We start from the raw sequence: 13,023 nt of genomic DNA, 5'->3' as shown, positions 1-13,023 counted from the left end.
TTGTTGCTGCTTATGGACAACTAATTCCATATAATTCCCCAGGTTCTCCATGTAGGTTAGGCTCAGTTTAACTGTCACCTCTTCAAACCTTTTGTGGTTCTTTGCAATGCTAGAATACCGTTAAGGGTATAAACCCTAGTAGGGGGAAGCAAGAGTGTGGGCCCCAGCCTAGCGTCTGCTTGCTAATCTCAGTCCTGGGGACTGATCTGCTGAATACCACACCGTAATTAGAAGTGTGTAACCAAACCTTTTCTGAAGATCATATCTGTAGCTTTTTTTTTTTTTTTTTTAGACTTAAGGAAGATGGCTGTCTACAAAAGGCCCCTGAGCAGTTTAACAAAAAACACTAGCGTTTCAGATACTGAAAAGTAGAATGAGACCACTAATTTCACTCAGCTAGAGAGAAATTTGAGTCTAGCTCTTCAAAGATGACATGCTAGTATCCCCCATGCCCTTACCTTCTTTAGTTTTTGAAGTAATGCTCCAAATAAAATGGGAAAATGTCAGTATCTTGAAAAACGTAATACAAAAAGATTGTATGACTGATGTGTGCCTTAACTTAAAGTAACTATTGTAATCTCTTTCAGTGATAATTCACAGGTTTTTCAGCCTTATGTGTTGCGAACCCGCAGGAACAGTACAACGGTTGTGAACCGTCACAGTATGGTAAGTAATCTTAAACACAGTGTTCACACCTCAACAATGTATAACTGAGTGAGGGGAAATAAAAAGTTTAAACTTCATTTAAAGCTGTACTGAAATATTCTTACGGACCTCCTGGCTGGAAAATGGATTTCTTTTAATTACTTGCACATTTCCTCTGAAAAAACATCTAGAAAATGTCTTGAAAGCAGGATACCTCACAAAGCGTATTACTGATTAATACCCTGTCTTTTTGTTTTGGTTAAAATTGCCTGTAGTTGGGATACCATAACAGAGTGGAACCCAGCATCTCTTCTGGTCTCAAAGCTCAATGCATGGAATTTGCCTGTGGGAAAGAGTAATTGCAGTCTCATTTTAAAATAACCTTGCACAGTTGAACTGTGTCTAAAAAAACAACACCCCAAAAACTTTCCATTTACTTGACTCTGGTAGGGTGACTAGAGCTAGAGGTGGACAGCTGGCTTCACAGGATCAGATTAAGAGAAGGTAATTTTAAAGTAATTCATATGCTGAATGTTACTCTACTCATTACTGTTTAGGGCTTTCAGCATACAGTCCTGTAATTTATTTCACTTTTCAAAGATGTTTGTAGGTCACTCTTACGTGTTTCCCAATCAGTTGTTAACTTGGACAAATCACGGAAAATATCATTACTGTTTTTCAGCTAAAATCATTTTCTTTTTCCTGTTTTTATAGAAAGTAAACAGGGCTTTGGAGCTGTGCTCCAGCTCCAGGCAAAAACCTGCAGCTCCACTGCTCTGGAGCTGCTCCGGGCTCCGCTCCAAAGCCCTGGAAGTAAAGATTAGGTCTTGGTTCTTTAGAGAGGTTATGGGACTCAAAAGGTCCTAAAAATCTATAAAATATCTGTTGCCTCTGTCTTACATTCAGCCTAGGAAAAGCATGACAGAATTCTGGTTCTACGCTTTTTGTTACGGAGCTGTCACTTCACTGTCTGCCCTATGCTTAATGTTGTTAGTAGTCATAGTAAATGCTTATTTCATGATAATGCCCAAAGCCCTTGATTAGATCTATGTGCTGTACAGACCTAGCTACAAGACAGTCTTTGCCCCAAAGGGGTTAAGTTTACTGCAAAGGGCTATTTCCAATATTTAAATTCCCTACAACTTTTCCCACTGGCACGTCTGAAAATTTGTGATACCATTTGATTTGACTTGATCTCTGTAGATTATCTGAGATAAATTATTGGGTTTAAGGCTTGTGAACAAAATCTTACCACTTTTAAGTACAAAGTTAATTTTGTAATGTTCTAACTCAGTAGCTCTCAACCTTTTCAGACTACTGGACCCTTTTCAGAAGTCTGATTTGTCTTGCGTACTCACTTAAAAACTACTTGCTTACAAAATCAGACGTAAAAATTTAAATGTCACAGCACACTGTTACTGAAAAATTGCTTACTTTCTCATTTTTGCCATATTCTAGAATAAATCAATTGGAATATAAATATTGTACTTACATTTCAGTGTATAGTCCATAGTGCCGTATAAACAAGTCATTGTCTGTATGAAACTTTTTAGTTTGTACTGACTTGGCTAGTGCTTTTTATGTAGCCTGTTGTAAAACTAGGCAAATACCTAGATGAGTTGATGTACCCCCTGAAAGACATCTGCGTACCCCCAGGGATATGCATAGCCCTGGTTGAGAACCACAATTCTAACTCATGCTCACATTCTTATTGCAGTACCCCACCTTTCTTAATGGTTTAGATTATTGCTCCTACATTTGAAGGCAGTAGCTAGTGGCTTCCTACAGTGCTGAGAACTGTGCCATCCACTGATTAACTGAATGAACTTAGTATAGCTAGTGCTCTCTTCTTACCAAGGTCCACTATCATCTTACTACAATGTGGTCTGAGCACTTATTGACACTTGGCTATCTTAATTCTAATTTAAAGAGAACATAGGTGACTGAGAATAGGCTGTATGCAGACTACTGATTTATGATTGAGAAGTGGATGTTTACTCTTTTCTAGTTGCTGTCATCATCTCCAATTCGAATCCCTAGCAGCAGACTTCATCAAATCAGAAGGGTAAATTGCATTATTCTACTTCAGATGTGATATTTTATCAAAACATTTAACTTTTCCTTCTCTTCATGCAGTATTTGATATGGAAATGACACTGCTGGCGTTTCTTCTCCATTAGATCAGTTTAGCTCTGTTTCATCCCCTAACCTACAGTGTCGCCTACAGTCTGGAGGGGTGTCCTCACAGGGCTTGTTCTTTCTTCATATTGAAGTGCTTTGGCACTTATAAAGCTATTGTTATGATCAAGATATGGGGCTCTGGGATGAACAGGGAGAAGTGGTGAGTTGGGATGGATGACAGGCCTTTTTTTCTGGAGTGTTACTCCTGCTTGTTTAAATTCTAAAGGCAGATGACTGAACTAGGAAGAGTTCATTCAGCTTTGAGTACTGTGATGAACTAAATATTGTGAAAGCTTATAGTGCTTATCTTCTGCAGGAGGAAGGAGTGGATTTAATGAACAGAGAAACAGCACATGAAAGGTGAGTGTGACTGAAACGAAATAAGAAAGTAGCCAGACTTGTCATCTCTGTAGCCACTGATGGGATTTTTTGTGTTTTAGGGAAGTGCAAACAGCAATGCAGATAAGCCAGTCATGGGAGGAAAGCTTGAGTCTGGTAATCTCTTTACAGATGTTTAAATTTTTAATTCTACTTCTACACTTAACCATTGGCTTTAAGGAAAAAGTGGAAATAACTTGGGAAATGATTTTAGAAAACATAAGTTTGTTGTTCTGGTTGCTCCACTGACTTGGCCATTGAAATGTTGTGGCTCAGGTTGTAAGGCAATGTACTATGTCAGCTTAAGGATGACATTTTGTATTTACAGAGTGACAATGACTTGGACAAGTCCGAGAAATCTTCCTCTCCAAAGAGAATAGACTTCATCCCAGTTTCCCCAGCACCTTCACCCACCCGAGGAATAGGGAAGGTAGGATAAATGAAGAACAAGAAAGAAAACACAAATTTCAGATTAAGATGAACTGCAAAGGATTTTTTTTTAAAAACTCCCCAAACTAATTTACTGTTTTTAAAGAAAAAGTGTCTATAACCATTGTTAAATCTAACTACTGTTGACTTTCTCAATATCTAAAACTTACTGCCTAAGCCTGCAAAATCTGACCTGCTGGTTCCTTCACCATGCTGAGTGACTTCAGCAGCTGCATTTTGTGTGCTTTGGGGAGGGAAGATGCTAGGGAGGCAGCTGTGGTAATCAAGTTGAAGGCCTGGATGAGATCTTAAGTTGTCTAAACAGAAAGAAAAGGATGGATCTTAGAAATACTATGGAGGAAGCAGCAAGATTTGCATACAAGCTGTATATGTGTGGAGGAGAGAGAGAGGGAGGAGTCCAAGACCCCAGTTTACAGATCTGAGTGCTGGGAAAGATGGTGATCGTGTCAGCAGTGACAGCTTGGGGTCGTTGGAGCCTTTTTGGGAGGAAAAATTAGGAGTTCAACTGTGGCCATGTTAAGTTTAAATGGATGGCCCTTTCCCTTTAGTCTGCGTTGTTCCTGGGTCTCTTCATTGCAGACCCGGGAAGGGTGGAGTGGAGACACAGACCCTCCCCCTAGCACCACTTTTTTCCCCTCCAGTGAGAATCTGATAGAGATTGAGGTGGAAATCAGCAACCATGTTTACTTCTTAGCCTCGTCTTTATTGAAGTTATCACATTCTTCCATGGTTACTGTATCATGGAAGTTCAACCAATGTTCGCACTCACACTACTGCTAGTGTAGAACAGCCACAGTATTTTTACCACTGTCAGGGAAACCTGCTGTAAGCAGTGCTGGTGTATGTGATGGTAAGATGATGGCTGTTTGTCTGGATAGTAGTGTTTGTACTGGGAGGATTACAACTGTCTCAAAGCAAACTTGACTGAGTTTGACAAACATCAGTGTGCATGCAGCTCCTTGGGCTGAGTTCAGCTGCAGGAGCACAGAATGGATGCAAAGAGTCAGACTGTGTTGCCAAATTCATGTTACAATTTTTTTCAATAGGAGAAAAATATATGGAGTATTTTAAATAAGCATGGGTTGTTTTTTGGAGAGGAGTGGTTTAAAGATTAATATAGTCCTCTGTACTGATGCTTTTAGAAATAAGGGCAGAACAGGGACCAAATCCTATTTGGATAACATGCTTCTTTCTCTGTCTTAACTTTTGATTTCAGAATTTTTATTTTGAAGCGTTTTGACTGTTAATTTGAATGAAGTGATGCTTTTAGAATATTTTGTAAATTCAGTTTTACAGAGCTCTTAGATTTGGTTTTAATTTCCTGTTCAAGCTTCCAGTAGGTTATTGTATTGTTGGTCTTGTTACTTTCACTGAGGGTTTTGGTTGGGGTGGGAAAAGGTATTGATTATTTAAAAAGGAAATTGCAGAAGTATTTTACTGTGTAATTCTTTTCCCAGCAATGTTTTTCACCATCCTTACAAATGTTTGTGAGTAGTAATGGATTACCTCCAAGTCCTATTCCTAGTCCGACAAGGCGATTCTCAAAGTAAGTCAAGATGTTTCAGAGTAACAAATGTATACTGACCTAGTTTCAATAGTAGTCTGGCAGTTTAAGACAGTTCAGTGTTAAAATTCAGGCCTGGAAATTGGTTTGAAGCAATTTTCATTTGTAATCTCAACTGGAATCCATTAATAAAGTGTCTTCTGGATGATTCTAGTTTTGTCCTGCTTTAAAAGGTGGCTGAAGCTTCCTTTCAATATTTTGTCAACAGGTCATCTTTAGAAATTTTTTTTTTTAAACTGCCCTGATGTTGAAATTAGAGACTCCACCATTGCCCCACACACCCAAAAATCTTTGAACGTTAAACTTTGCAAGAGGAAGTTGAATGCTAGCGTTCTTTGAATTCTCTTTAAATTTAGATTAGACTGGGTCCTTCATAGAGAATCTCAGAGCGCTTACCAAACTTTTTAAACCCCCCAGATGTATACAAGCAGTATTATATCTAACTTACAAATGGATAAAATGAGGCTGACTTTCCATAAGTAAAGAGCAATTAAATGACCTACCAAAGATCATATAGTAGATATTCTTCTCTAAGGAGACACAATACCTTTCAAAAGCTAACTTTTCTGTTTAACTACAGTATCAGACTCCCAACTGCCTAAGTGTTTGAACTGTATAGAACTGTTTTAAAACAGGAATTCAGTTTTTAAAATGTGATTGTATATTGGTTTAGTATATAAAACATTTTGTTCAAGCTTAAATTTTTTTAGAATTTGATACCAGTCTTGGCTCTTTTAGCAGGAGGAGTCAGAGTCCAATCAACTGTATCAGGCCCAGTGTTCTTGGTCCCATTAAAAGGAAAGGTATGTTTAAATACTTCTGATATTTTAGAGATGTTGTTGTGAATTGAGGTCACTAGATAGACTTTCTGCCTTTAAATCCTAATGCTAAGCTAAGCAGTAGCCTTTCCTCAAAATATAGTGCACGCTCCTCCATGATGTATTGGAATTTACCAATCCAGACTTCCAGCTGTAAAATAAAACAAAAGGGCTTGCCTAAAACACTATAAATTAATTTATAAATCTGACTAGTCACTTGTATTTGCTATTTAAAACTTAGAATGTTTTTCACCTTTGACTATTAGTAAAAATGGGCTGGAGACTGGAAAGATTGACTTGCTAAAAATCAGATGTAAATCAAAATCTATGCTAGATGGGCATTCATTTTTAGCTGCCGGAAGCTGTAAATTAAGACTAATTCTAAGATAAATATGCTTCACCTTCTGTGAGGCTTTTTTAGATTCTCTGGCAGGGTGGATCAAAACATTTTAAAAAAAATCAAAATTGGATTTTGATTTAAATTAAATACAGGCTTATGTAGTTAAAATAAACCTATTTAAAATTAAACTTGAAATTGATAACCCTATGTTTTACTAGGCTACTTTATACTCCTAACATCATTTAAACTAAATACAAAAATTATTAAGCAGTACATGTTTGCTGCCATGTTTTAAAGACCGTTATACCATGAACTGGTGGAAGTCAGGTTAAGCACCTGGAGCCAGAGTCGAAGTATTTAAGCTAGGTTTGGACTGGCTCTTCTGAGGGTATAAGGAGAATATTTTCTTCTTTTCAGCTTATTCATCCAGTTCAGTTATTACTTCATTCAAAGTTAAGAAACTAGTTGGGAGTTGAAAAAGCAGGAAAGCTTGTTTCTCTCTTCCACTCTATGAACAAAAAATATGTGAGAGAGCATGAGGTCTACTAGTTCTAAAATCTTGAAGGACATGGTGACCAAAACCAACCAATCAATTCAATTCACTAACTACAGATAATACTTCCTTTGTTTTAATAAATCAGTTAGTGTTAAATACAAAACATGTTTTGATTTTCTCTTGTATAGCCAACATTTTAAGGTAGTCTTATTTTTAAAAATGCTGGTTTTATGCATTTAATAGAATTTGAATTTCTAGCCAAATAGATCTTGACACAAACCACAAGTAAAAAGTTAATCTAGTAAATAGAAATTGATGAATTATGCATTTTTAGCATAAAATGTAACCTGAATAAATTCAGCCTATATAATTGCTTAAATATAGAGTATCCTTCTGGTTAGCAAAAAGAAACACCAAATTTAATATAAAAAGCTATATTTAGTTGCAGATCCCCATGGTTCAGTGGATACCAACTAATGAGAATCAGCCTGTCCTTAAGAAAATAACAAAAGTACAAATGCAAAACATAATAAAAATCAATTATTTAAATCAAGGTTTCTGGCTTGATGATTTAAATAGTTATTAAAATTGGTGTCCGCCCTGTATTCTGGGATTACAACAGTACTGTGGCTCCCTCTGTATTTAACCCTCTTTGTTATACTAGAACTATATCTGGCTTCCATAAATGATGTTCTGAAGGAAATGCATTGTATAGTGGTACATTTCAAAAGTTTATTCTAATTCTAGAAGTATTTCTTTTTATATGTTTATTGAATATCTTTGAAATTTTATACCCAATGTTTGTTCTATACTATGAAAGTTCAAAAGATGAATATTTTTGAGAATTAGAGGGATGGAAGTAGCATAGAGGTACATGATAGTGTTTTCCCTTTGAAAATCTGCATTTCTTAACCAGAAATATGATGGTGTTTGAAGTAAAATTTAGAAAAATTTTCCATACTATTATTAATGGACACTGCATTAAACTGAGGGATTAAAAAAACTAATTTATCAATGCTTATGTGGCAATTACTTCTCCACCTACTCCCATCCAATTCTGTTGATCTTTCCTTACTCAACCATACCAGTGACATCTCCTTTTATTCTCCCTAAGTGTGTATTTATGAAATTGTGAAGTTGATCGTTTGCTTAAAAAAAAAAAAAAAAAAAAGTGGCAAAATAAATTGACCTACTTCTAATCTGTCAAATCAGGTCCAATTTATTTCAAATTTGATTAAAAAAAACCAGCCCTACCTTTGCTCCAGATGCCACTTATCTAGTTTTGAGGGGGAAATGTGAAGCAGCTTTTAGCACCCATAGTGAAACTCACTGAATGTAAGAAGCCAAAATACATTAGAGTGGACCACTTAAAGCAAAAGCACAGTACAAGTAAAGTCCAAACAGGAGCCTGCTTTCCCATTCCCCATTTCACTTTGGTGCTTTTTGGAAACGTGAGTTTGCTCTTCTACTGGAAACACAAACCAGTTTTAATTATGAATAAGGCTGATTTGGTTGTGGAAGTCACAAAATCCATGACTTCCAGCAACCTCCGTGTCTTCAGCCTGCGGTGGTTGGGAGCTGCAGGGTCCCCGGCAGGGAGCTGTTGGGTACCCCTGTGGCCTCTAGCAGCTGCCGTGGGGGACCCTAGCCACCGCCCAACTGCCCCACTTTAGGCAGTGTGGGGACCTGCAGATGCAGATCCCCATTTTGTCATGGATATTTTTAGTAAAAGTCAGGGACAGGTCACAGCTTCTGTGAGTTTTTCTTTTTTGCCCATGACCTGTCCCTGACTTTTACTAAAAACATCCGTGACAGAATCTTAGCCTTAATTATGAATAGTCCTTAATCATAAATGTCACCCTAAATACACCTAATTCCTTCATATCCTCCTGAAATACATAATTCTTGTTTCTTTAATTTTAAACTCTTAAATTGCTTAGTGGTTCTTAGTCTGCATTTATTACATGGTAACATGTTTAGTCATAGCCATAAACTGAAACAATCCCTAATAGGAAAGACGCAGTATATCAAAGTGTTATATTGTACAACAGTGAAATGCTAGCTGTTAAAATATCTTCTAGTGGTAAAAATGATACATGTTACTATGCAGCCTTCCTGTAGAATTTCACATTTCTTGAAAGAGTTGTCTGACCTTTTTCTTCTCAGTTTGTGTGAGGATCCAGAGTATTTTACATCTGTGTTCTTTAGCTTCAATCTGCATAATGGAAGCCATCATTATTTCATCAAAGGAGAATGAACATTCCTTGCATGCTACAGAAAATGAGTTTTCAGGGCTGCCAGTCTTGGAGTAAAGGCTGAGTGGTAGTGTATTTCTCCTACATTATGTACACAAAGTTCATTTATAGTATGTTTTTAATGTGAAGCCTTTCAATTAGTTCCCCAAGCTGGCACTAGAACTGCTATAAGTTAACTGGAAGCTGAAAAAGTAGTCCCCAAACTTCAAATACACTTTTGCTGGTAGACAGTGAATTAAACTACATCTGAAAAATCTCATGAACCTGGCAATAAAAAAACCCCAGAAAAATACTAAAGTATCAGATAATTGAACTTTGTATAAGAAACTGATAAATGAACTGGATATCATCCCACAGTATAAGACAGTGGTGGGCAAGCTGTGGCCCGTCAGACCGTTCATTTACATTTGCATCCGCACCGCTTCCTGCAGCTCCCATTGGCCGGGAATGGCAAACCGCGGCCACTGGGAGCTGCAGGCAGACGTGCAAATGTAAATGAAGGGTCTGACGGCCTGCCAGCGGATTACCCTGATGGGTTGCAGGTTGCCCACCACTGGTATAATATACTAAACATATAGGACCCAATTCTGCCTTTCACACTTACAATCCCAAAGAAGTCAACAGATTTATATGGGGGTGAGGACGTAATCTGTCTCGCAATGAGGAAGAAGTGATCAGGTGTTGTGCCAAATGTTTTTTGCGTTAGGCTGTGTGTGTGCTTTCATGCTTGTCAATATTGGTCTTAATATCCAGAAGGGCGTTCTTGGGTCCAAATAGGACACATGCTGTTTAAAGTTTTCAAAGTTATTGATATTGTGACAATAGATTTTTTTTTTTTAAGTGAACAAAATGGGAGCGATTGCCTGCTCTTAAATATTTAATTTAAGAAAATGATATGCGGATGGCCAGAAGCTCCAAGTTCATATATTTCCATTTACTAAGGCAGGAAACTGGTCCGTATAGCAGCCCAGTTTTAAACAAGTTATATAGCTGGCTGTAAAAACGAGTCCTTTTAAAATCACTTACATTTGACATTTATATTGCTTTTAAAAACATATGTTTAAAGCATATACAAGCTATATAATTCTAAATATATAACAATTTAAGCTTAACATCTCTGACAAATAACCTTTTAAAATATTGAGTATGAGACACTGCACAAGAGGCAAACTGCTATTCAACATTTCAACAAACACTGCAGAGTGCTCACTTCTGGGTTGGAACCCAGCACCTATTTAATAGCACAGTGCAACACTACACATTACTTCAGGGCAGGGAATGAAGAATACAGTATGCAAATGAAACTGCAAAAGGAGTTGATATAGGCAGAATGAAATCAGAGTTTGAATTCGGCAAGACACTGGTTCTAGATCCCAACTCTTCTGAAAAGTGCTGTGAGATCTTAAGAGTGACCAGAACCTTTGTTTTGCTGCACTTTCAGTGCAGCATTGTGTCCCTTAAACAATGTTGAAGCATTAGTTCAGTACAGACTCAGCGATTGGACTGAATAATCAAATCACTTCCTGTAGCTTTAGGAGTGTTAGGGCTCTTACCAAGCTCTGACCTGGCTGAATTAGAGATCTGACAAGATCACAGTGCAAGATGTTGTGCATGTAATTACTTACTATATGGGACACCCAAAATAGTCTTGGATAGAGAGAACTTTGAAGTTATGCTGCTGAAGATATTTCACAGAACCAAACAAGTTTGACTGTTAATTACTTTTCTCAGGTGAAATGGAAACTGAAAGTCAGCCAAAGAGACTTTTCCAAGGAACTACCAACATGCTTTCTCCTGATGTTACACATCTGACAGATTTCAGTTCATGGTAAAATATTGCATCATAAACACTGAAACGGCAAAGCGGAGGTCATTTAGAAATCCTCAGCACCTTGGTTTTTCAGAGGAATTTTAACTTGTGCTAAATAATTTGCATTTACAGACTAGTAGAAACTAAATAAAGGTTCCTCAACTCTCTGGAATTAAAGTTTTCTTGCTTGCTGTTTGGCTGATTTGACAAGCTGCCCATAAGTGATTCACTCTTCGTGGTCACATCTCACATGAACCTTTTTTGATACCTGGAATAGGCAGAGAATCCTTGCTGCTCACATGCCAGATGCTTCATAGTAAATTAAATTATTGTTCTTTTGTGTCCTTACTTTCCCTCAAAGCAGAAATCACTCAATATTGACTATAATTTGCTGTCTGCATCACCTGCTAGGTGCCCTGCTGTTCCAGAATGGTATAGTGAGCAGAATGATATTTGTGTAATTATAGTACAGTACCACATATCTCCTGGGCATTCCCAGAGGCCAGTAGTTGACATGAAGCCAAATTCTTATTATGATATTCCACAGTTAAGATTATATTGATGTGTCATTCACATTTTATTGATGTATCTCTGTCTAATGTCTGTTTCATAGAAACAGGAAGGTGACTTGTCTGGCTTGAGTCTTGTCTCTTTCCAAGGAGACACATCAGATAAATTAAGTGGTTCTAGAATAAGTGAGAATTGTGGCATTTTTCAACAGTTATGAAGTGCCGGTTTGCAAATAAAAATCTGGAATCACAATAGCCTTTTAAAATCCAAGTGTGGGAGAACTTTCTTCAGGAGAAAAAACTATTTTGCAAGATCCCGCTTTGAATGATGTATTTGAGAGTAAACTGGCTAATCAGTGGCATCAAAATAGCTGCATCATTGGAATCTTCATCAGAAAAAAATTTCTGTATTTCCCTTGTAATTGTTAAAGGCACTACTTCTATTAACTGACTTTTCTATTCTACAGCTGGTTGAAGTTTTGGTGTCAATTTATAATGCATGTTAAAAAAAAAAAAAATTCTGCTCCTCTTTCCCTTAAGGAGCATGAATGTATCCATAACATGCTAGAGGAAAATAAGGAGTCTTCAGGGCTGCCAGTCTTGCAGTAAAGGCTGAGTGGTAGTATGTCTCTCCTACATTTTTTTTTTTTATAAGTGCATTAACTTGGTATGCCAATTCATAGTTCACATGTTCTTAAGTAACCATTTTCCTTTGTCTCCAGTTTGTCTTCAGATATTCTCGATAGGAGTAGCAGCAGTATTGGTTCTTCCTCTGATTCACTGGCTAAAGGCAGCATTACCACAGAATCTCCAGTAACATGCTCAAACTCATGCTCTTCATTCATTTTGATGGATGATCTCTCACCTAAGTGACTTAATCTGTTCTGACTCAGTGTTTGGCTGTGCTGTTTCATTGCTGTACATTTCTACAGAGAAATGAAGAATTCCGATCCTTGAGAATCTTTAACATGAGGATTAAAATACTAATGGAAATTAATGTAATCTTATTTCTTGACAACTCTTCCCAATGGTTTTGATTTAGCCTTAATGGACACTTTAGACTATATTAATGTCTGGTTTTGATTATTTTACAAACAAGATGTCTGTTCAGTTTATACTAACTTTGTTTTAAAGAAAAAACCTTTTGATTCCTGAATAGGCATCTTTTTACAACGAGTGTTATTATTTCTAGGAAAATACTGTGTACTGTTACTGTCATGGTCACTTTGTCTGGAGAAACACGTGGTGGTTGCAGAGATGTTTGGAAATACTCATTTATTCTTTGACATTCTTTTTAGTAGTAAATTAGATTTCTCTAGATTATTTCATAAACAATTTCTGGTTAGGGGTAAATATCTAATTTCTCCCACTAACTAAAAGTAAAATGATTTCCCCCACTCTGTAGTTGCAGCTATCCTCAGCCATTTCTCCCACAGAAGGGGAAGAAATGCTTGGCTGTCTCTAGTGCTACTGGTAATTGCTTCATTGCAGTTGAACACTATATGGTTCTGGAAGTTGGTTGTGTTTAAAACAAAACACAGACACTTCTAGGGTGACTAGCATATTTATCAATAGGG

At 37.1% G+C, this 13,023-nt stretch overlaps 1 protein-coding gene and 2 non-coding genes across 3 annotated transcripts; all 3 read left to right on the top strand.

The window, feature by feature from the left end:
• The first annotated feature begins 591 nt into the window (after positions 1 to 591).
• LOC112116018 (protein FAM122A-like) lies at positions 592 to 12,822 on the top strand. The gene is made up of 9 exons (XM_024213291.3): positions 592 to 666; positions 2,654 to 2,710; positions 3,143 to 3,186; positions 3,267 to 3,321; positions 3,533 to 3,634; positions 5,112 to 5,200; positions 5,957 to 6,021; positions 10,859 to 10,955; positions 12,169 to 12,822. Exons 1-9 carry the CDS (start codon positions 664 to 666, stop codon positions 12,317 to 12,319), a joined length of 663 nt encoding a protein of 220 aa, XP_024069059.2. The 5' UTR covers positions 592 to 663; the 3' UTR covers positions 12,320 to 12,822.
• Positions 9,088 to 9,216, top strand: LOC112116032. Its single transcript, XR_002908879.1, has one exon. It is a non-coding gene; the product is annotated as a small nucleolar RNA U109 (small nucleolar RNA).
• Positions 11,942 to 12,087, top strand: LOC112116031. The gene has a single exon (XR_002908878.2). It is a non-coding gene; the product is annotated as a small nucleolar RNA U109 (small nucleolar RNA).
• Positions 12,823 to 13,023: the final 201 nt, after the last annotated feature.

This window comes from Terrapene carolina, unplaced genomic scaffold, assembly GCF_002925995.2.
Source record: "Terrapene carolina triunguis isolate 2854851 unplaced genomic scaffold, T_m_triunguis-2.0 Scaffold131, whole genome shotgun sequence".
Classification (NCBI taxonomy): Eukaryota; Metazoa; Chordata; order Testudines; family Emydidae; genus Terrapene; species Terrapene triunguis.
The sequence above is the reverse complement of the archived record's forward strand: the minus strand, read 5'-3'. Positions and strand labels throughout refer to the sequence as shown.